The following is a 24,206-nucleotide window of genomic DNA, read 5'->3' on the forward strand; positions in this document are numbered from 1 at the left end:
ACCCGTTGTGCAGGCTAATGACCTTGGAGTCGTCCTCGACTCTAGTTTGTTTAATATTACAACAGCCTCCTAATTGGTCCTGCTGCCTCCATCCTTATCCCAGTCCAGTGGGTTCATCGCCCGAGAGCCAGAATCATTCTTCTAAGATAAAAAGTCAAATCACATCCCTCTGCCCGACACCTGCTGAAAGCTACCCATATTGGTGAGGGTAAAATCTGGACTCTTTTTTTTTTTTTAATGTTCATTTATTTATTTGCTGTATCAGGTATTAGTTGCGGTGCACGGGCGCTAGAGTACCCAGGCCCATTAGTTGCAGCACAGGCTTAGTTGTCCTGCAGCATGTGGGATCTCAGTTCCCTGACCAGGGATCGAACTGGCATCCCCTGCATTGCAAGACCGATTCTTAACCACTGGACCACCAGGGAAGTCCCTGGACTCTTTATTTTCTTTTTTACTGTCCGTGCCGTGTAGCTTATGGGATCTTAGTTCCCTGACCAGGGATTGAATCCGGGCCCTTCGCAGTGAAAGTGTGGAGTCCTAACCACTGGACTGCTAGGGAAGTCCCCAAATCTGGAATCTTCACAGTTACCTATAAGGTCACACACGATGTGGTCCCCACTACCTCTCAGACCTCATCTCCTATAGTTTCGCCCCCTCTCCCATACACAGTCTACTCTATACCCATTGGTTCATTGCATGCGGGTATGAGAGGAGTGGGAGAGCCCAGTGAGAACAGAAGTCTGTCCGGAGGAAGAGCTGGCTTTACACATTCCCACAGAGGTGCTTTTAAGACTGGTGGCAGGGCTTCCCTGGTGGCGCAGTGGTTGAGAGTCCGCCTGCCGATGCAGGGGACACGGGTTTGTGCCCCGGTCCGGGAAGATCTCACATGCCGTGGAGCGGCTGGGCCCGTGAGCCATGGCCGCTGAGCCTGCGCATCCGGAGCCTGTGCTCCGCAACGGGAGAGGCCGCAGCAGTGAGAGGCCCGCGTACCGCAAAAAACAAACAAACAAAAAAAGACTGGTGGCAGCCCTTACAGCTTTCTTGCTTGTATGTGAACAGATCAAATATGCCTTTTCCTCGGGGCCTTTGCACATGCTCTCTCTTCCTTGTCTCAGATATTCTCATCCTTCTCTTCATTCAAGTCTCTGCTCAAACGTCACCTGAGAGAGGACTTCTCTCTCCCCTTCCCAATCTATAAAATAGTGCCTTTCCTCACTTTTTTTTCCTTCCTACCCCAGTCTATTTTTCTTCCTATCATTTATTATCACCTGGCATGGTATATTTTTATCTGTGGTTTCCATCACTAGAATCTGGGCTTCATGAAATCAGCGACTTTGTCTTTCTTGTTCACTGTTGAATAGATCCAACACTTAAAAATTATGTTTGGAACAAAGTAGACACTCAAAAAGTTGATTTGACAAATGAAATGGTCTATTTATGACTTTGTCTCTTAAGTCCCTTTCTTGTCTATTCAGTATCAAATCCTGACTGCTTAATGTAGGAGGATAAGTGATAAATAAACCTGACCCTGTCACTGCCCATCATTTTCTGTATCACAGGATGTGAGCTGGTTTGACGACCCTAAAAACACCACAGGAGCCTTGACGACCAGGCTTGCCAGTGATGCTGCTCAAGTTCAAGGGGTACTGACTGCCTCCTTTCTGCTGTGATTATCCTAATGGGCCACTTTGAATTTCAGCGTGAAATTAATTTTCTCCCTACAGTTAATTCTCATCATTAAGAAAATGTTCAAACTTTAACCTATGCAATATATCAAGTGCCTTATGGCAAAAAATGTTAACTCTTTAAATATCATGTACTGTATAGTGTATAGATAGCTTGTAAGCTTTGTTTTGTTATTTGCCATCTTATTTGTGCTATTAACAAAATACATGTGGAAGGATAATTATTTAGAAAAGGAAGTGTTTATCATCATATCATGAAGGTTCAGTCTGCGTTAATGCTTTGCTAATCCCCAGAAAATTATAATAGCTACTGAAAAAAAGAATGTGTGTAGTTGCTGTAAGAAAGTTAAGGGGCACTAAAGTTCAGAGGGGAGCAAAGAAAATCTTAAAAACGTTGAAAGAACAGATGAATGGATAAAGCAGATGTGGCACATATATACAATGGAATATTACTCAACCATTAAAAGGAACAAAATTGAGTTATTTGTAGTGAGGTGGATGGACCTAGAGTCTGCCATACAGATTTGAAATAAGTCAGAAAGAGAAAATCAAATTCCATATGCTAACGCATATATATGAAATTTAAAAAAGCGGTACTGATGAACCTAGTGGCAGGGCAGGCATAAAGACGCAGACGTAGAGAACGGACTTGAGGGCCTGGGGGTTGGGGAGGGGGAACGGTAAGCTGGGACGAAGTAAGAGAGTGGCATGGACATATATACACTACCAAATGTAAAATAGATAGCTAGTGGGAAGCAGCCGCATAGCACAGGGAGATCAGCTCGGTGCTTTGTGACCACCTAGAGGGGTGGGATAGGGAGGGTGGGAGGAAGACGCAAGAGGGAGGGGATATGGGGATATATGTATATGTATAGCTGATTCAGTTTGTTGTACAGCAGGAACTAACACAACATTGCAAAGCATTTATACTCCAATAAAGATGTGAAAAAAAAAAAGATTGAAAGAGATGCAAAGAGCATGAAAAAATTGAAAAAAAGGTAGAAGGAACAACTTGCTCAGACTATAAAACTTAAAGTCTGCTACTATGTGAATCTCTTTAAGGGATATAACCAGAAACTGTTGAACCAGCAGATTTTGATTTGTGGATAAAGTGACAACTTATCCTTTAACTACAACTGTTTATGACAAAAATCTACAGGATGATGTGGAATTTGGGGGGAAAAAAGCATGTGATCTCTGCCATGTCTTTCCCTCCCTTGAACCTTAGCAATCTTTAGCTTTTAATCTTTCTGTAAGAGTACTATGATTACATTTCTTATAACTAATATATGGGGCTTCTGTAAAAATAAATTAGGTTATGAATGTGGAAGCAGATACAGTTATAAAATCTCAATATAAACCGTGAGCATTGTTGCTTTAATACTTAAAGCAAACAAATCAACAGAAATTGAGGTTTAGCTCAAGCTGTGCAGAATCTAACAGAACAGAACGTACACTGCCTGAAATAACTTGGAACTTCCTAAAAGAGACAACAGCCATGGCCTTCCTGAGCCCTTATGGGATGTCAGATTGTCATAAGAGCTGTGGAAGAAAATGGCAGCAGGATATGGTGGTAGGGGCTTGCTGGTTGTCAGGGAAGGAAGGCCACAATCTCGATGATGCGGCAACATATTCAAGAGGCATGAAGGAGGGAAAGATGCCGGCCCTATAGATGTCTAGGGTGGCACATTCTGAAGGATCAGCAAGTGCAAAGGCCCTGAGGTTGGAGCGTTTATTTCTACAACTGTTCCCCAAACAGCAAGGAGGATAGTGTGGCTGGAATAAAATGAGTGAAAGGGAAAGTCATTTAAGACTTGAGATCAGCATCATATCTGAAAGTATATGAGAAACCATTGTAGGGTTTTGAATATAGGAGGGACATGATCTGAAAGTTTGTGTTTTTTTTTTTGCGGTACGCGGGCCTCTCACTGTTGTGGCCTCTCCTGTTGCGGAGCACAGGCTCTGGACGCACATGCTCAGCGGCCATGGCTCACGGGCCCAGCCGCTCCGCGGCATGTGGGATCTTCCCGGACCGGGGCACGAACCCGTGTCCCCTGCATCGGCAGGTGGACTCTCAACCACTGCGCCACCAGGGAAGCCCCATGATCTGAAATTTTTAAAGGCTGCTGTGTGAATAGGCTGAAGGGGTCAGGGAGAGGCAGGGAGTCTATTGCAATCATCCAGGGGGAGGGAAGATAGTGTTTTAGACTAGGAGAGTCATAGTGAAAGTGATAACAAGAAATCAGATTCTGGATATAGTTTGAAGGTACAGCCAACGGAATTTGTTGGCCAGCTGAATGTGGTATGAGATATTAGAGAAAAGGGATTTAAATATGACTCCACAATTTTGGACCTGCACAACTGAAGAAATGGAGTTGCTTTTTAATGAAACTGGGAAGCCTGTTGAGAGAGTTGTGTCTGGGACGTGTTGAGTTTGAGATGCCCACAGTAGACATCCAAGCGGAGATGTCCAGACAGCAGATGGATTTGCAAGTCTGGAGGTTAGCAGAGAAGTCTGGCCTGGAAAAACACATCTGGAGATTTTTCAGCACATGAATAGCGTTTAAAGCCATGAGGGAGGACGAGATAGCCAAGGAAGCGTGGGAGGATAGAGAAGATGGCAAGGTCTGGGCCCTGAGCTCAGGGCTATGAGATGACCCAGCAAAGAAGAGCAAGCATAAGTGGCCAGTGAGGGAGAAGGGCAGTGTCCAAGAACAACATGAAGAGAGCATTTTAAGGAGGGAGCAGTCTAGGATCTCAAATACTGCTGATAAGCTTGTAAGACGAGCAAACATTGTACAACACTGTATCCACCCAGAGGTGCTTATGGTTCGAACAAGAACTGTTTCAGGGGTGCGATGGGAGCAAAAGCCTGATGGGAATGGGATTATGTGAAAGATGGAAAGAAGGTTAGGGCACAGTTGGACAAATCATTACAGGATTTTCTGGTAAATGGGGCAGAGAAATGGGTTGGTAGGTGGAGGAGGATGTAAAGTATTACTCTTTTATTTTTCATTTAAATTAGCATAAGAATCAACAAGCTTGGGATTAATCCATTCGGCTAGCTCCCTGGGAGAGCCTTTCCTGGGGATGGTGATCACCGGGGACAAATTGTGTCCTGAAATTTCCTCAGTCATGAATTCCCTAGCTAAACTTTGCTGCCATAACTTTAGTATCCCTTTCACATAGACCTTGTCGTGTACGCTCATGTGGTTTCACCGACACACACGTCCCACATCCCATTTAGCACAGGGGGACACGTCCTGGAGGAAACACACTAATTCAGCCCCTTGCAGCCAAACCCTGAGCGGATGCTGTCTGGACACTGTGCACTGGCGGTCAGGCCTTCATAATTCCTCTAAGTCATGTCTTTCCTGTGTTTGTAGAATTAGTGCTCAGTCCTTCCCCTCTGCAGTGTTGTTTGTGAGGCCCTCGGCCACATCCAGGGACTCCATTCTGCTTAATTGCCTATCTGGGTCAGGTGTCTGCTTCTCGCTTGTTTCCTCCAACTCCCACTTTCATGGCCCCAGTAGCACGGATGACACCTGCACACCTTGTATGAGCCAGCCACTCTGAGTCAGAACTGTTCTCCAGAATGTAAAAGTGGCTAAAAAAGAGACCAGGGAAAAGGAGGCAATCAGATTGGGGAGCATCATTGGAACCAGGAAAGCCCAGTATAGCTGTTATCACAAATTGGCTGAGAGAGGACAGGTGAATCCCCTTTATGGCACCAGCTGACCTGTTTATGATAGTGGATACATGTGTGTATGTATATACATTTATACATATATATCCACACACATATATACATATTCACGTGTGTGTGTATCTGTTTCGTAGTGTAATTTTTATGTATATAAATATCTAAGCCAAGCAGTCCTGTCAAAGATGATTGCCACGTAAAACAGGGTGAACTCAAGTCTTTGTGTATATAGTTAGTGATGATGCTTATCTAAGTTAAATTTTTTTCATATTTCACCATCAATGAAACATTTTCTCTGTTGTATTTTTGAGCAAGTAGTTTAATTCTGCTAACCGTAAATCAGAAGAAACTATATTTAAATACTTCGCTTATGAAATTGTGGGCTTTTAAATTTAATTTTCCTGTAAGGATTAGAATTCTGACAAAAAAGCAAATGAGAGCCATATAGAAGTCAAAAGCAGCTATGTATTAAAAAAAAAAATTTTTCCCCCCCCTGGGAGAAGGTATTTGAGGGAACGATGAAGTTAAACGTTCTTAATTTTAAAAGGAGTTTCAGGAAGTAGGCTTCTTTTTCCTCCAGTAAGCACACATATATTAAAATTGGACTTTAAGCCATACGATGGTGCTTTGAGGAGGAAATAAATAGCCAGAGAGGGGAAAACAGGGAAAGATGGGGAGAAAAATGAGTGGGAGAGCAAGTGTTACAAGTATGTGATAGCACAGTGGGATAAAGACACTGTGAGGAGACTCTTAGTGGGTTTCAGGTATTAAAGCGTTTTGTCTTACCTTGCTTCACTCTTGGACTCTGGTTTTGGAGTATTACCTACTCTCATTCTTACTTTCAAAATGAAAATGACTTGGCTACTACTAATAATCCATGCTCTCCCGTGGAGCGTCCTAGAGACATCTTCTCTGTGTGAGGAATAGATGATGGGACAGTGAGTGTCAGTCTTTAAAGATTGGTAACCAGTGCAATGTCCCTGGAAGCATTAAATCACATTAAGCCAAGGGGCTTACTTTCCTTCCAGCTTAAGGTTCTAGGTCTTTTAGATCATCTTTCATGTACACTAAAGAAGAATTTGTCATCTGTAATACATTTTACTTATTTCTGTGGCCTTGGCTACCATCCACAGGTGAACATTTATATCTGTGAAACTTTAGGTATTGGAGTAATTCGTCTGCCGTGAACTTGGGGAATGTTCTGAATGCTTCTCTCAGGTGCTGTGGGAAATGAATTCTGAGTAGGAATTGTACATACGGAGCACAGGAACAGTCTCGACGATCCCTGTGCCACAGATTTACTCCAGGTTGGAATCTTTGACTCTGAGATTGAAAATGTGCAAATACAGAGAGCTGGCTTTGAAGGCCGCTCTACTCTTTGACTTACACCAAGTTTGGCTAAGCATCCCTTTATCATAAGCTCAGTGACTGCATCAAATAAAAATAAATGCTCTGTTATTTATGCTGTTTCTTTCAGCCCTGGTGCAGTTCCCTGGTATAGAATTTAATGTGTAGAGTTACTGGTAGTTTACTAACAGCATTTTCCCGTAAGTACTGGTTTGGTGTTTATATCAACATAGGTGTTGAATGATTTCACAGGGTCGATACTGAGACACGGGGCTTGTAAAGAATTCTGTCCTAAAAATTCAGAGCTGACAGAAGCTTCAGTTATTAATCGATGTACCTGCTCATTTTGGGCTTGGAGAGAATTTGTCCACAGTCATAGAGGTGGCAGTGACCGTTCTAGACTGTACTCCATCATGATCTTTCCCTGAGACTGGCCCCCTTCAGGCAGAGGACATTTGGGGAGTGGAAAAAACATGGGCCATTTCCAGAAAAGCAGATCCAGGGACCAGGGCGGGAATTCGGAAAGGCTTGAGGGCATGGGGTGTTTCCAGGGTAAAGGAGAGGAGTGTAGAGTAGTGGAGTGAATTGACTTTATGTTTCGACTTCTGGCTTTTGAGTTGGAAATAACTGCATGCTCCTGAAAATCATGCTTCAGGCTCCCTCTGGCATATAAGCTGAAGGCTCTGATGCCTGCTTAATATTCTAAATTTAAATTCCATAACTTTCAGCTCTGTGGGTTTTTTTTTTTTTTGCGGTACGCGGGCCTCTCACCGCCGTGGCCTCTCCCGTTGCGGAGCACAGGCTCCAGACGCGCAGGCTCAGCGGTCGTGGCTCACGGGCCCAGCCTCTCCGTGGCATGTGGGATCTTCCCAGACCGGGGCACGAACCCGCGTCCCCTGCATCCGCAGGCGGACTCTCAACCACTGCGCCACCAGGGAAGCCCAGCTCTGTGTATTTTTTCTAAACAGTATAAGCATCTGAAATAGGCCAAGAGATGTTGGGTTGGCCAAAAAGTTCGTTCAGTTAGTGAATACATTGTTCAATAAAGTTCTTCGTGAAAATGAAAAATGTTTTTTATTTTTACTTAAAGCTGAACGAACTTTTTAGCCAACCCAGTGTTTGTATACCCTCAATGACAAATACTAGGCTTAAGTTATGGGTAGTTATGTATCTATCTAACACTGCAAATTTCCAACAGTCCCAGTTGAATATAACTGTCAGACTGTTTTATCCTGCTAATTTGCAGAGCTTGCATTAGGGATCATGGTGTCATTGTTTAATGAAAATTTTCTTGGTATTAAAAAATCAGATGAGAGAGAAATACGTAATTGAACTCTGAATGATTGAGCTACTTTTAGTATTTATTCTGGAGTTGTGGAGATCCGCATTTTAGAAACCAAATAGACTTACAAGTAAACCTTTACTTTTTATTTCATAACCGAGGAGATGAGATTTTCACGAAGCTGGATTATCATAATCCTTAAAAAAATATATAAGCATGGATTTTAAAGATAATATGAAAGTGTCTCTCTGACAGTGTTTTGTTTGTTTGTTTTGCAGGCTATAGGTTCCAGGCTTGCTGTACTTACCCAGAATATAGCAAATCTTGGGACAGGCATTGTTATATCCTTAATCTATGGCTGGCAGTTAACACTTTTACTGTTAGCAATTGTACCCATCATTGCAGTAGCAGGAGTTATTGAAATGAAAATGCTGTCTGGACAAGTACTGAAAGATAAGAAAGAACTAGAAGATGCCGGGAAGGTGAGTCAGATGGAGTATAATCGCTGACCTAAGTAGAGTAAAATATTCTAATCAGTGTCGTTCAGTTACAAGTACTTCCTGAGCTCCAGGAATGTTTTTATAACCATTCCTCAGAGCGGTCTTATTTGACGCTTGTTCAGCGGTTGAAAACTGAAGAAAAGTAACAAAACAAATTCTTAGACCCACAGACTGACAACTAATTTTGTCAGGCTTTTCTAGTTTCAGGCGATTATCTTCACACTCCTCCCTCCCTCTTTCTCTGGAGCAAGCAGAAATCCATTGCTTTATTGAGGAAAGGAGGCCCATTTAATTACATATGAGGGGGGGAGATTTAAAAAAATGGGAAAGTCTTAAAGGTATTTATTCTGTCTGGCTTAAAATATTATCATTCTTTCCCTTTCATACACCTCCTCCCTTCATGTTATTTCTGTTTACCCTTACCCTAATACTTTTTTTTTTTGAGGGGCGGTGTTGTATACTTGTCTGTCTGTTGTTGCTGATTTGCATTTTGCGTCTCCCTTTATTTTTTAAAGAATTTTTACTTTACAGTGGCGTATCGTTGATTAACAACGTTGTGTCAGTTTCAGGTGTACCGCAAAGCGATTCAATTATACATATACGTGTATCTTTTCTTTCTCAGGTTCTTTTCCCATTTAGGTTATTACAGAGTATTGAGCAGAGTTGTAGTCCTGAACAAATGCTTATATGGCAATGGCTTTACTTCTCAGGGTGATCCTGTGAGATAGGTTCTGTTATAGCTCCTTTTTCAGGTGAGGCTGTCACAGGCAGGTAATGCCACCAATGCCTTAGAGCTCGTGAGTTTAAGTTTCAGAGCCAGGATTCAAACCCAGACAGTCGTACTCCCAAGTTGTGCCTCTGTTAAGAAACGAAGAGGTCTGCAGATGGCGGAAAAGAATCTGATACCATGTGATCTGTATCATTGTAGAAATGAGTGGTCAGAGCACCCCCAAAACTGGGGCTACCATCTAGGATAGGGATACATCTATCAGTGGACCCTTCAAGGTTCCCAAGAGTCAGGGCAGGGACCCAGGCAGATCCAGTGGCCCAGGTGTCTGAGGTACTTTGCCTCTGGACCAGGCAGCTCACGAATAGGAGGAAGGAGGGGGTCCTGGAGGTTGGTTAATACCACTCACACTTTGTCCTCCACCTCCCTGCCATCTCCTCAGAATTTTTACCCTGTGGGATTCCTTCAGGAAACTCCTCTGGACCAGCTTTAGTGCCTCTCAGTGATTGCCAGTGAGGGAAAGACCTCACGTGAAGTTTCCCTTCAGGCCATCAGAGGCCCGGTCCTTAGGTTCAGCAGGATGGTGCGGGCCCCCAGGTGTCTGGAGTCCATCCTGTGACTAGTCACTTCATTTAATCCTGTACTTTGTTGGTTTCTCCCCTATGGTGTTGACTTTTCCTCTGATGAGAAGATGGAAAAAATGTGTATAAAAAGAAAGTGCATTACTCTTTTATAGTGTCATTGTTTACTGAGATGTTCAGAATGTCCCAGAAGAGTCTTAGGTTGTTCGTAGGAAGAAGATGACCGATCGGAAGTTAATGCACTGCAAACCACAGGTTGGCACCTTCAAAGTGGTGCATCAGGTTTAAGACTCTGGGAGTTCTGTCAGAGGGGACAGGGGAAGGGGTGCAGATGGAAATAGATACATGTGAGTATGGCAGGTTTTCTGGGTAAAGGTTGGGGGTGAGGTGAATGTTCTGCTCCATTGGTGGTTCATGAGAGAGGAAACTGCAGGTAGGGAACGTGGTGGCTGCTGTACCAGCCGGTCCATGAAATAGTAAAAATCAACTCCCACCTGATCACCATTCTCAGGTTACCGTTTATTGCCTGTTTATTGTATACCAGACATTCTGCTAAGAGCTCTACATGCATTACCTCATTTGACACTCTCAATAACCCTTTTGAATTATCCCTGTTAGGTAATAAAACCCAAGGTTCAGAGAAGTCACACACAGCAGCCTAACTGATCTGTCTGCTTTCTATATTCCTCTTACAGAAGGCACACTCCTCTCTTACAAACACAAACAAAATCATGCTAACCTTTAACTCCTGCAGTGGCTTTTTTTCACACACACACACACACACACACACACACTGTATTTTATTTTTACAAGAGATAAATAAACTGACACCAAGCATTGTAAATGGATGAACACAACAAAAGCAACAATGATTGCAATTACGAAACACGAAACACTCTCATACTATGTCATAATATTGACATTCAGGCCAGTAATCCTCCACTGTAACAGCTCCTTTACTTTGCAGTGAGAATTGATTTGTATATTTTTTGCCTCTGAGTCCTTGTGGGATTTTTTTTTTTTTGTTCAAATAGAAAGTCACAAAAATTATCATCATCCTCATCAGTTCACTCAGTCCCATGTAATTAATCTTTTTTCATCTTGATCTTTTGTTAGCACGTTTATGAGTTCATCAGTTTTCCATTGGAGTTCGGAAAATGCTTATTCAGTTCACCAGTATAGTCAGTTACCAGAAACCTGTGCTTGTCAGAGTCTTTTCCTTGAATTTCTTGACGATGAAACCCTTTTATAGGAACATTTTTGCAAAAGCATCAGAGTACACCCAGAACTGTCTGTAAATGACAAAAGACTTAAAAATGACCACGGTTAAAGATTTGATGAAAGTTCATAATAATGCAATTGAGAAGGATATTTAGTTATTTCTGAGATACACATTTTCAAGTAATAACTAGAATTATGCCTTATAACATTATACCAGAACATATAAGATTTTTAGAAATTTCATGTAATGTCTGGAACATTTATATTAACATATTTCCGTACAAATAACCCAAAGAAAGTTTAGCATTAGTTCTTTTGTTTGTTTGTTTGTTTATTCTGCAGGTTCTTATTAGTCATCAGTCTTATCCTCCAGTGGCTTCTGATCACACTTGCAATAAAATCAGCCCTTTAATCCTGGGCTATAAAAACTCTGCATGACTCAGCCCCATGACTTCTCTGACCCTGTCTTGCACTAATGTTTCCCTCACCCACCCAGCTCTGGCCTCATGGGCCTTCTTTCAGTTCCTAGAACACTCCAAGCTCGTTCCCTCTGATCTTCATATCTCAGAATTATTACTCTTCAGAGACGTCTTTCCTGGCACTTGAATTAATTCCTGATACTTCTCAGCACTTTATTTTTTTCCGATTTCTTTATTGATTAATGGTCTGTCTTCCCTACTAAAATGGGGACCAGGACCGTATCTGTTGGTTTGCCCTTAGAGGGACAGAGCAGGCCTGGGATTCCAGAGCAGGATTGTGTGATGTCAGAGCCAGCTGATAGCCTCTACCTTGCCTGTGGTCTGTGTTCCATCGATTTTGTCACATTATTATTGACGAATGAACATTTTTATAGAATAGATGCTTTTTCTTTTTAGAAATAAAAGCTGTAATCAGTTTATTTGAGGGTAGGAAGAGAAGTGTGAGTTTTTTCTAGAAATATATATGTATTTTTTCCTTTCTTAAAAAATTGTTTAGTACATGATGATTTCTGAGGAAAACTCAGTGCTATTTCCTGTTCTTGAATTACAAGTGCCCTCTCTTGATAGTGGTTACTGAATGTCTATTTAAAAGTCTTGGAGCACCCCCCCCCCCAAAAAAAATAAAAGTCTTGGAGCAAATGAAGCTGCAAGAATGCAGAGTACTAATTAATCCTTTTCCTAATTGCTTCATCGTGTGGCAAGATAAAGGCAGTTGTTTAGTGATTATATTGTTTTACTCACTTTTCAAGGTCTGTAACTCATAAACTCTCTTTTATTGGGCTGTTCACTCTAAAAAGCAATGACATTTACAAACCAGTCACAAACAAAACAGACCTGCCTTAGAAGAATGTGTGCAGAAAATATTTCTTAAAATCATTACACTGAAATTTACAGTAAAGTCTGTTTTTCAGCAGACATTGTTATAGTTTGTTGAATTTTCTTACTGATGCAAAAAACCACTTTGTTTGAAGCCTTATAATTGAAAATATTTCTACCATGGGTCTGAACAAGGATTGTCTTTGGGGGTTTGACTGGAGGTCAATTTTTTCCTCTAACTTTTTGCTTTCTACACTTTTAGCATTTTCTAAAAAGAGTATATACTATTTTTATAATATGTGAAGAATTTTATAAAATATTTTGACATAAATTGAATCTGGACATTTTCCTGTATTGTTAGTAGCTTATGGTAAACATAGTGCAATCTTCTTGCCCTGCTGGCTCAGAGTATAATATTTTTGACTTTATTTTTTAAATATCTTTTTGTTTTGAAGATTATGGTATTAATTTTTTTCTTCTAATATTTTTTGCATTAGTCTTTAAAACCAACAATGTCATATCAAATATCCACTATTATCTTTGAAGTTAGGTATTTGTGTAGGATTCAGTAAAGAATAAGTAAGATTTTGGGTTTGTGATTTTTTTTTGTGTGCTGTAAATCACTCTCATGTAATTGAATGTGTCTGTATTAGAATCAGTTCCGACCAGTGTAGAGGCCAGAGAAAGGAAGAACGTGTTAAACAATAAGGATAATTTCTCTTACTGATTTATAATTTAGACTTACAATTCTAAAAATTATTTCTCTTGGAATTAGGGTTAAGAGGGACTTCAGAGACCCTCTTGTCCATCCTACTCATTTTACAGATGAGGAGAACAAGATAGAAGGGCACTTCAGGGTCTCATGCTGGTGCAGGCCGCAATCTCCTTTTGTACACTGATGTTTTTTGTATTTTCCATAGCTCTTTTACCCAGACTCCAAAAGGTGGTAAAGGATGTATTTGTCCTAGTCAAATAGCCTTGTTGGAAGTTAAATTCAATTAAAATATAGATAGAAACTTTCTGGAAAACCAATTGATAATATGTGCTGTGTTCCTTAAAAAGTAGTTTATTCCCTTTGACCTAGTAATTTAACTTTTAAGAACTTCTCCTAAGAAAATAATTCAAAAAAAAAAAGAAAAGTATTCAATATGGACAAACGTTTATGTATGAAGATGTTTATCACAGCATTATTTTTCATAAGAATTGAAAGCTCTGTTCAGCAGTAAAGGACTGCTTAGCTGGCTGGGGTAGTAAGTGGCTCTTTAAACATCCCGTTGTTAATGTATATTTAATGACCTTTGAAACGTCTCTTTATTTGTTAAGGTAAAAAAGAAGGCTATGGAGCCAAACATAGAACTTGAGCCCAATTTTGTTAAACAGGTATAGTTTAGAAAATAACAACATGTAAGCTATTATGCAAAATACACCAGTATGTAACTTTTCATTACCTTCTCTGTCTTTTCAGTATTTTCCAAATATTCTTTAGTTGTCTCAAATGCCAATTATACAGAGAAAGATATAAACATTACATTTTATAGGTATTTTAATAATATTATAATTTAATGACATTATAATAACTTTTATATATATAATAATTATAAACTTTAAATGTGACCATCATAGAAGAAAGGGCACTGCAATGGAGATAAAATACGGAGTTCTTAGGTTAATTTTGCTACTGTAAATTTTGCTACTGTAAAGCCATGTGGCTTTAGGTAAGGGCCTTCATCTGTTGAAGCTTCAGTTTCTCTTTCTGTAGAGAGGAGTTTGAATTAGCCCATCTTCCTTCCAGACCTAAATCTCGATTTGATAAGTCACTTGGTATCCTTTTCTATAGCAAAGACGCTCAGGAGTCATAATAAATATTATTTAATATGTAAATAATACTTATTAATAAAATTAATTTTACGAATCTCTTATATGGAATTCAAACTAATTGCCACTGTTGGCCTTGGTGCCTTTAGTAACGGGACATTCTCTGTTACAGATTGCCACGGAAGCAATAGAAAACTTCCGAACTGTTGTTTCTTTGACTCGGGAGGAGAAGTTTGAATATATGTATGCCCTGAGTTTGCAGGTACCATACAGGTAATAACCACTGAAGAGTAGGAGGGGAGTATGGGAAGTTTTTCAATCACCAGATTTGTTTTCAGGAAGATTGCTTTGGCCAGAAGGTAGGGAACAAGTGGAGAGACTTCTAGAAGGGAACCAATTGGGAAGCAATTATAATTAATCCAAGAGAGGAATCACAAGACCTGACCTAAGGCAGGGACATCTCTGAGGCAGAGCCTGTAGGAGCAGATAACTGAGGGGAGGGGAGGGAGAGAGGATGTTGAGAATGACTCTGATGCTACGTTTGCATGATGACGCTCTTATATGTTCCCACTGGGAATGAGTTTTTTGTGGAACATGAAATTTGAGGTATCTGTGGAGCCTGAGGGGGTGGTCTTCCTGGGTATACCCTTCCTTCTTCTCTTTACCCTTCTCTCGTGCAGACCTTCTGTTCTTCCTTTAATGAACTCACAGTGAGGGCTCTAAAAAGTGATGTGAACATAAGCAAGCCCATCCTCTCTGAGTCTCCTTTCTTCCTTTATCAGTGGGTTTTCAAAGTTTTTAAAATGAGAGTAGAGTCTTTTTTTATGAAAAAAAATTCACTTGAAATCCCAGTATATGAAACAGATAAAAGCAGAAGTTGATCTGATTAAAGCAGGAGTAGGCAACCCACTCACCAGCCTCTCGCACCTCCACATCACCCAGTTCCATGTGGATCAGAAAATCCACGTGTTAACTCCTTTGCAGAGCCTTCTCTAACTCCCCTAGAGGCTTAGTGCTTCTCCTTTCGTCCTTTAACACATGATTCATAAGGTACTTCCATTGCATAAATAACAATCCAACTTGACTCCTTGGTCCCCAAGGGCAAGAACATGCCTGGTTCCTTTGTGTTGGCCCTTCCTGGTCCCTCGAGCTTGTGGTTTTGGGTCAACGTGTGTTGAACGAATGTTTACTATAGAGTACGTACGTATTATATGTCCATGGGTGGGGGAAAGGGAAGGAAGTTATTAATCCCTAACAAGCTCTTCTTGTTGTCTTTGGCTTATTTTAACTTGACCTTAATGCTTTGAGGTGTGGTTACTTCTCCATTAAAGATGAAGACACTGAGGTTCAGAGACAAGGTATTTTCCTAAATTCTCACAAGTGGTGATGTGGGGACCGAACTTAGTGTTTGGAGACGAAACCCATTTTGGTCTGCTACACCTTCATACCCCACTGCTAACCTATGAAAGGGTACGTTTTAAGGACTGAGAATTGAAAGTCAAGTAAGTTTCAGAATGTCGTCTTTTCAGAAACTCTCTGAGGAAAGCACACATCTTTGGAATCACGTTTTCCATCACCCAGGCAATGATGTACTTTTCTTACGCTGGCTGTTTCCGTTTTGGCGCCTACTTGGTGGCACATGGCATCATGGACTTTGAGGATGTTCTCTTGTAAGTATGGGGGTCGTCTTTACAGTTAACTCTAGAAATCAAACCAAGGCGCACATCTCATGCCTGGATAGAAAAGCTTACTGTGAAGCTTCATGAAGAGATTTTGGTGATTCAGAAGATGGCATTTTGCCTCTGAGGGTCCGTGTATTATCCTGGAAGCATCTCATTTCATTTGGGGAATCTGTGTCTACCCTTCTCCCCGACGCTGACTCACACATTTGACCTTCTTGAATCCATGGCTACCTGGGGTGGTGATTCAATGAGGAGTTTCCAGAAGGCCTGGGTGTTTTGGGAAGAAGCCTAACCCAGGGCCAAGGACCTGGTTCCTTTTAAAGCCTTCTAAACAGGGCGGCCAAAGAATGAGTGTGGAGCACTGAGTTCTGAGAGCCCCGGAAGATTCCAGGATAAATTTGCTTTCTTTCATAAGAGAAAAGCAGTTAGAAGGTAAGAGCTGGAGAAATGCAGAAATGACAAAGGAAGCTCGATTGGAGTATCTGCTCCATCACTGTGAATGCAGACAATTGTACCTCAGTCAGGAGAAGAGAGACCTGGACTTAACTAATATTTCTAAAATACTAAAATATGTAGTTTGGTAGTGAAAAACACGTGTAATTTTTCCGAGTGTCTAGGTTTGGTGATGGCTGAGCTGCCCTTTGATACCATACCATAATTAGTGGTGATACAGTTTTACATTTAAAGCACCATCATCGAAGCCTGGGAATATGTGTTAGTGTGATATTTCCATCCTATTTAGACATTGACTTGTGCGTGCATTACAGTTTTCTCAGGATGACTCCAACAGAAGATTTAAAATTTCCACTCAATAGCACCTGCATAATTGATATGCAGGTGCTATTTATAACTATAACCAAAAGATCAAAACCAGGCACCCTTGGCATTGGTGCTTTGATTAGATAATTATCTGGTATATCGCTTTACTCCAAGGTTAAGGTATTCAATTGATGGAAATTGCTGACTCTTGGACTTTCAGATTCGGAAAATCCATCTTCCAAGTAAGGGATAGGGGAGACCTGGCTGAAGAGCAGTCCATTTTGAACAGATTCCACAGGTCTAAATGATAACAAGACCAAGATGAACCATCTGTGTGATTTATTTAGAGCTATTAAAAAGAAAAAAACACTGTGTGCTACATTAACTCAGGAATAGAGTCCAAAGGAATGGACCTGATGGACTCATGGCATTATTCTGGGAGATTCCTAATATTATACTCGCTGTTTAAAAAGCCTTTTTTTTTTTTTTCGGTACGCGGGCCTCTCACTGCTGTGGCCTCTCCCGTTGCGGAGCACAGGCTCCAGACGCGCAGGGTCAGCAGCCATGGCTCACGGGCCCAGCCGATCTGCGGCATGTGGGATCTTCCTGGACCGGGGCACGAACCCGCATCCCCTGCATTGGCAGACGGACTCTCAGCCACTGCACCACCAGGGAAGCCCTGAAAAGGCATTTTGATAAACGTGTCCAGAGAAGGGCAGCTGAAATGTTGAAAGTGAAGGGACTTACCAAAGATGCAAAGGGTTTTGAAAATAATATTCCAGTACTTTGAAGGGATGTATTATGCAAAAGGATGTACATTTTTCTTGGTTTGAAAAGGAACTTTTTAACAATAGAGTTCCTCAATCAAACTTCCTCCGTCCTAAAACCAAGGATGGAAGCTAGCTTAGGGGATGTGCCCTGGCACAAGCATTGAGAGCTGGACTTGACATTCTGTGAAGTCCTTGCCAACTTTCAGCTGCTATGACTCCCATGTCATAGATTAAGAACGCCAATGCAGGGAATTCCCTGGTGGCCCAGTGGTTAGGAGCCGGCGCTTTCAGTGTGGTGGCCTGGGTTCGATCCCTGGTGGGGGAACTAAGATCCTGCAAGCCGTGTGGCATGGGCAAAAAAAAAAAAAAAGAATGTCGATGCATCTTGCAAGCAGCATGATATCTGGCTCTTTAAGGAACTGTCTGTGGTACAGTTCACAGCTTTTCTAAGAATCTGATGTAATCCAGCAGAATGCCTATATCCGTTATTGATTGCCACAAATAACGCTGCATGACAACCACCCACTATGCCCCAGTGACACACGATAATAAACATTTATTTTTGCCCTTAAGTTTGGGGGTTAGCTGGGCAGTTCTGCTGATCTGGGAATAGTGGATCTCAGCTGGGCTTGCTCTTGTGTGCAATGGGTAACAGGCTGGTTGGCTGGGGCCCACGGCACTCTTCTGTCTGTGCCTTGTCCTCCAGCAGCTAGGTGGGCTTGTGGTAGTGGCGGGGAGAGAGAGAAACATGCACGGCCCCCTGAGTCATAGGCTTGGACCTGGCAACAGTCACTTCCTCCACATCCTGTTGGCTAAAGCAAATTCCAAGGCCAACCCAGATTCAAAGGGTAGGAAAACAAATTCTCCTTCTTCAATGGAGGAGCTGCAAAGTCACTTACAAGAAGGTGAGGACACAGAGAGAGATGAAACATGGGGTCAGTTTACAATCAGTCAGTTATACCGATATGAACTTACAAGGAAAAGTGTTTGGTTTTTTTTTTTGAAACTTTTTGACTAACGTGTTGCGACTGTTTGAGACAGTGCTCTCTGGGTGTAGGAGTGTCACCTTTCTAGCATTGCAGTCCTAACTCTTTGCACATTTTGTCTTTGTCATTGGCAGAGTTTTCTCAGCCATTGTCTTTGGCGCAATGGCTGTGGGTCAGGTCAGTTCATTTGCTCCTGACTATGCCAAGGCCAAAGTGTCAGCAGCCCACGTCATCATGGTCATTGAAAAAACCCCTGTGATTGACAGCTACAGCACGGAAGGCCTAAAGCCGGTCAGTTTGATGTTTTGATTATATGATCTGCTCCTGACTGATGAATTTTAGTATTCTAAGTGGAAGTTTAATAAAATCTGTCCTTTTTTTATTTGGTGGTAATAAAATGAAAGTTTCTCTGTCATTTTAGTTCATTTTAGTAAATGCTGGTAATACACATTAGCGTCTAGTACTTTTGTAGAACAAAGCCACACGGATGTAGAAATACTGCCCATTTTATACACAAATCCTGCTAATCAGGTTTTATTATATGTAGGTTACCCTATTCTTGGGGAACAGATTTGAGTTTTCACATTTGTATTGTGTTAATGAGACATGCTATGAAAACACTGACCCTTTTAGATCTTATGTATTACATTTTAGCAGTTACAATTGAAGCCTGACTGTAGTACAAGTTCACTACCTTCTGATACCTAGCGGTAGAGAGGGTTGGCTGTTGTGAATTTTCAGGATTGCAGCAAATTTAATGTTATTGTTCTGACTTTAGAATACAGTGGAAGGAAATGTGACATTTAATGAAGTCGTGTTCAACTATCCCACTCGACCAGACATCCCAGTGCTTCAGGGGCTGAGCCTCGAGGTGAAGAAGGGCCAGACGCTGGCCCTGGTGGGCAGCAGCGGCTGTGGGAAAAGCACGGTGGTCCAGCTCCTGGAGCGGTTCTACGACCCCTTGGCTGGAACAGTGGTGAGCACACTTTTTTTTCTTCTTTTTAAAAAAAATTTATTGGAGTAGAGTTGATTTACAGTATTGTAAATCACTCAGCAAAGTGATTGAGTTATATATATATACATATATTCATTTATTTTCAGATTCTTTATCTGTATAGGTTATTACAGAATACCGAGTAGAGTTCCCTATACTATAGGGAACATATACAGTAGGTCCTTGTTGGTTATCTATTTTATATATAGTAGTGTGTGTATGTTAATCCCAGGCTCATAATTTATTCCTCCCTGCCATGTTTCCCCTTTGGTAACCCTAAGTTTGCTTTCTATGTCTGTGAGTCTATTTCTGTTTTGTAAATAAGTTCATTTTTATTATTTTTTGAGATTGCACATATAAGTGATATTATATGATATATGATAGTGTCATAATCTCTAGGTCTGAGCACACTTTCTTATTCAGCGCATTTCAGTTGTTTCATCTTCTAAATGCCTAGATGTATTTTTTTTCAGATTTTTTTTTTTTTGATGTGGACTATTTTCAAAGTCTTTATTGAATTTGTTACAATATTACCTCTGTTCCATGCTTTGGCCTTTTGGCCATGTGGCATGTGGGATCCCAGCTCCCCGACCAGGGATCGAACCCACACTGGAAGGCAAGGTGTCAACCACTGGACTGCCAGGGAAATCCCTGCCTAGATGTATTTAATTCTCAACTATAAGCCGTGGCTTCACACACTTTTAAACAGTGGTCCCACTTAAAGTCTGACATCCTAGATATAGTCTCCAAGCTGTGTCCACTGCCCCAGCCAACTTCTCCAGCCTTTCCCTCAACCCTGCTACTCTGCCTTCCTCTGCAAGCAGCCTTTTTACCAGCCATCCCCCTTCCCTTGGTTAGGTCTCAGTTTACATGAGCAGATGCAGGAAAAAAAGCCAGAAAGACAGAGGAGGGGTGCTGAGAGAGACTAGTAACATGGACGCCAGCGATGGGAAGGGTTTCAACAAGGAGAAGGTAGTCGGCACCGACAAATGCCATGGAGAGATGGGGTAAGACGGAGACTGAAAAGACATGGGAGGATTTCGCAATGAATGGGCTGCTTCTGACATTTCACAGTCTTCTCAGTGAAGTGATGGTGGTAGGAAACAGTTGAGCATGGCTGAGGTGTGGTCAGGAGGGGAAATGGAGACTGAGCGAAGTGTAGACTAGCTAGAAGATCAAAGGAGAAGGAAAGGAAAATAAAAATGGGGAGGCAGAGCCCAGGGAAGATGCTTAGCATGGGGAATCTTGAACATTTTTATGGCTGAGGATGAGATAAAACCATTGATGGAGAGACGGAATTCAAACACCTTCTAAGGAAAAAGAAAAAAAGCGAGATCAACAAATTTGGGAGACAGATAAAGAACATAGAGGGATTCTCTTTTGTTTCCTGAACAAAAGAGTAAGTGAAGGGTCAGATTTATTCATGCAACATTCAATAAACTGTCAGTGAGTTCCTGTCAGGGACTGTCTTAGGTACTGGGAATGAGATAGGAGTCTTGAAGGGAGTAGTGACATTTTAGTACTATTATTATTTTTTGGCCGTGCTGCACAGCTTGTGGGATCTTAGTTCCCCAACCAGGGATTGAACCTGGGCCATGGCAGTGAAAGTGCGAAGTCCTAACCACTGGACCGCCAGGGAACTCCTGGGAGTAATGGATTTTTTTTTTTTTTTTTTTTTGCGGTACACGGGCCTCTCACTGTTATGGCCTCTCTCGTTGCGGAGCACAGGCTCCGGACGCGCAGGCTCAGCGGCCATGGCTCACGGGCTTAGCCGCTCTGCAGCATGTGGGATCTTCCCCGACCGGGGCACAAACCCATGTCCCCTGCATCGGCAGGTGGACTCCCAACCACTGCGCCACCAGGGAAGCCCAAGTAGTGGATTTTTAAATGACTATAATGGGGACTAGGAAAAGAATCAAACTAGGTAGGAATGGAATTCAGAGGAAAACATTTTCATTATGTAGGCACTGAGTTACTGGTCAGACTCAGAGGTGATATTCAAAATATTTAACAACTGGAATGGGCCTGGGCGCTGCCCATCCAGGATGGACACCTACTTTGTATAGTCAGACCAATGCCTGCCAGCTCTGTATGGACCCTACTTGCGTTAATGATTGATGTGAAAATAGAATTTTCATCCTGTAGGCCAGGGCCCTTTTCACTTCCCCACGGTAGTCACAGTTATCATAAATATTTCTTACTGTATTCACAGACAGCTACGCCTTTACTCAGTCCATTCTTTGACAGTTGTGGAAACTTTGTTCGTCCTTAAGCTTTGTTCCTTATTTGTACTACCTTGTTTTATATCTTCTGTGAATTCTGACTTCATGCTTCAATTTTGTGGTTAAAGTTTGGACAGAGAACTCTCAATGAAAACCTTGCTGACACGTGAAGCGATCAGAGGAGGAAATTTCAGCTCTCAGACACTGATCGTGGTCCTTAAGAGACATTTCTTAAGCAGTGTGTTAAATGTTGAGCTCTAATAGAGTTATAGGGGATGGTGTCTGTCCTCAAAGATTTCAACTGAAGAGATGGGACATATCCTTCCATGAGTTCTATTAAAGAAGAAGACAGGCCTAGAGCTGGTTCTCAAGGGATAATTAGAGCTGGTTGCATAAAGATGTAAGGGTGAGCAGTCAAGACATCGTTCGATGAAAGAGATAACGTGAGCTGTGGCTGATGATTGTTCCCAATGCAGCAGATAGGCCAGTTTGGCTGAAATAGCAGATTTAATTAGAGTAATGGTTCTCAAACTTTTTTGATTATAACCCACTTAGGAAAGACCAAAAGAATTCCGCCCCCCCACACCTCACTACACTCACAGTCACTGTAATGGGAAAAAACACTTGGTGTTAATAGTGTTGGAGTTGAAAACAACAATGGTAAACATACGTGCAGTAATTAGACAGGAAGAAAGTAAAGAAATTAATGATTATTCTCCATGTTCATAAGCACAAGGGGAGCGAAATTGAAAACATGGACCGTATCAGTTATGGTTCAGTGTAGGAAACAGAAACTGCTCTGGGTATTTCAAGCAGATACATATTCAGTAAGGGGAATTCGGTGCTTACAGAATCACTGGAAGGGCTGGAAGAGTGGAAGTAAAAGTAAAAGTCAGCACTCCCAACATTCAAATTACAGCATCTCAGCTGGGGTCCTGTGGCCAGGAGGTTGTAGGAAATTATGCCAGTGTCACAGCTGCTCCAAACCTGAAGACACAAGACCAGAGTCTGGGTGTTGTAGAAACTTCCGTCTGCCAAAACACAGGTGTTTCTTTACCACGGCCTCTGTCTCCCAGATTTTGCACACTGCATCTCACTGGTAGAACCTCAGTTACTTCTAGAACCAGGAGCGAGCCTGGGAAACAGTTTTTAGTCCTCTACTCCCTTGATATGTGGAAGGACAGACACAGAAGAATATGGAAATGAATGCTGAGTGTATAGGACAGTAACCATCTCAAGACAACACTGATCATGCCCTGAAAACATAGTGTCCTCTTCCATTGCAGGGAATACGATGATCTTCTCCTGCGCATTTACACTAGAGCTTTGAAATACTGCCAAGTGCTCCACAGCAGCCAGACTTCTTAGTGGAAGTGCCCTCGATAAACATTAGTAAATGTGCCAAGTTTTGTTTATGAATGTCAATTAGTGACCCTGAATAACTCAGTTAATAGGTTATTAGTGATTGGTTCTTTCTTTCTTTTCTTTTTTTTTTTTCACCACACCTCGTGGCATGCAGGATCTTAGTTCCCCCACCAGGGATTGAACCCACACCCCTTGCAGTGGAAGCTTGGAGTCTTTTTTAAAATATTTATTTATTTATTTATTTGGTTAGTTGCACCGGGTCTTAGTTGTGGCAGGTGGGCTCCTTAACTGCAGCTTGCCAGCGCCTTAGTTGCAGCATGCAGTCTTCTTAGTTGTGGCATGTGGGCTCCTGAGTTGTGGCAGGCCGGCTTCTTAGTTGTGGCATGCAGGCTCCTTAGTTGTGGCATGCATGTGGGATTTAGTTCCCTGACCAGGGATCGAACCCAGGCCCCCTGCATTGGGAGCTTGGAGGTCTTATCTACTGTGCCACCAGGGAAGTCCCGAAGCACATGGAGTCTTAACTGCTGGACCGCCAGGGAAGTCCTATGATTAGTTCTTGTTGCCATAAAAAATGAGTCTATGCATTTGAGCATCATTTGATCATAATGATCATTTGAAGCAAGGACTTGACCCTGAGGAGGTCAGGAAATCCTCATGACCGTCAACGAGCCTCGAATCACACTCTGAGAAACATTGACCTGAGCGGAGGTTCTCAAGCTGGCGTGGATCATAATGGCCTAGAGAGCTAATAGAGAACACAGCCACCCCGGCTCATTTACGAAGGTCAGGGCCTAGCCTTTTCATTTTTATGATTTTTCCCAGGTGATTCTGATGCCAACCAGAGGTGGAGAACCTCTGAACTGATAACTTTAAAAGGTTTAGGTCAAATTGTGGCGAGTCTTGCAAAACCAAGCTATGGAATTGTTCAGAGAGTGGAGTTTCCAAGTTTGGTGGGACCTGAAAGTTGTACAATTTCAGGGACTCTACTTGAAAGAATACAAAGTTATGAACACACAATTAGATATGAAAGTGAATATTTCCTTCAAATGAGAAAAATTCACAACAAAATATTGAAACCTTCAAGACTCTGGTCCCTCTCCTTTTTAGGCAGGTTATCCTAAATGCTTACCCAGAAGACCTGGGCTCTCTCCCATCCAGAACACCATTCAACTCCCAGCATTTGCCCGCAAATGGGCGTCCTTGAATCTTAAGTTCATTAGCTTCACTGAGACTCACTCTGGTTTGAGTCTTCCCCTGACCTTTCCTTTCTTC

At 41.9% G+C, this 24,206-nt stretch overlaps 1 protein-coding gene across 4 annotated transcripts in view; it reads left to right on the forward strand.

Moving 5' to 3' along the window:
• ABCB1 (ATP binding cassette subfamily B member 1) overlaps nt 1–24,206 on the forward strand; it is a 106,953-nt gene that overhangs the window by 74,822 nt on the left and 7,925 nt on the right. For 2 of the 4 annotated variants that reach the window (XM_032643321.1, XM_032643319.1), the window contains 6 exons: nt 1,560–1,643; nt 8,296–8,499; nt 14,329–14,429; nt 15,686–15,826; nt 18,488–18,644; nt 19,132–19,329. In XM_032643321.1, coding sequence (XP_032499212.1) covers nt 1,560–1,643; nt 8,296–8,499; nt 14,329–14,429; nt 15,686–15,826; nt 18,488–18,644; nt 19,132–19,329 — 885 coding nt within the window. The remainder of the gene's footprint in view (nt 1–1,559; nt 1,644–8,295; nt 8,500–14,328; nt 14,430–15,685; nt 15,827–18,487; nt 18,645–19,131; nt 19,330–24,206) is intronic. The other 2 variants (XM_032643320.1, XM_032643322.1) reach the window with 2 other exon arrangements.

This window comes from Phocoena sinus, chromosome 9, assembly GCF_008692025.1.
Source record: "Phocoena sinus isolate mPhoSin1 chromosome 9, mPhoSin1.pri, whole genome shotgun sequence".
In the NCBI taxonomy this organism is placed as follows: domain Eukaryota; kingdom Metazoa; phylum Chordata; class Mammalia; order Artiodactyla; family Phocoenidae; genus Phocoena; species Phocoena sinus.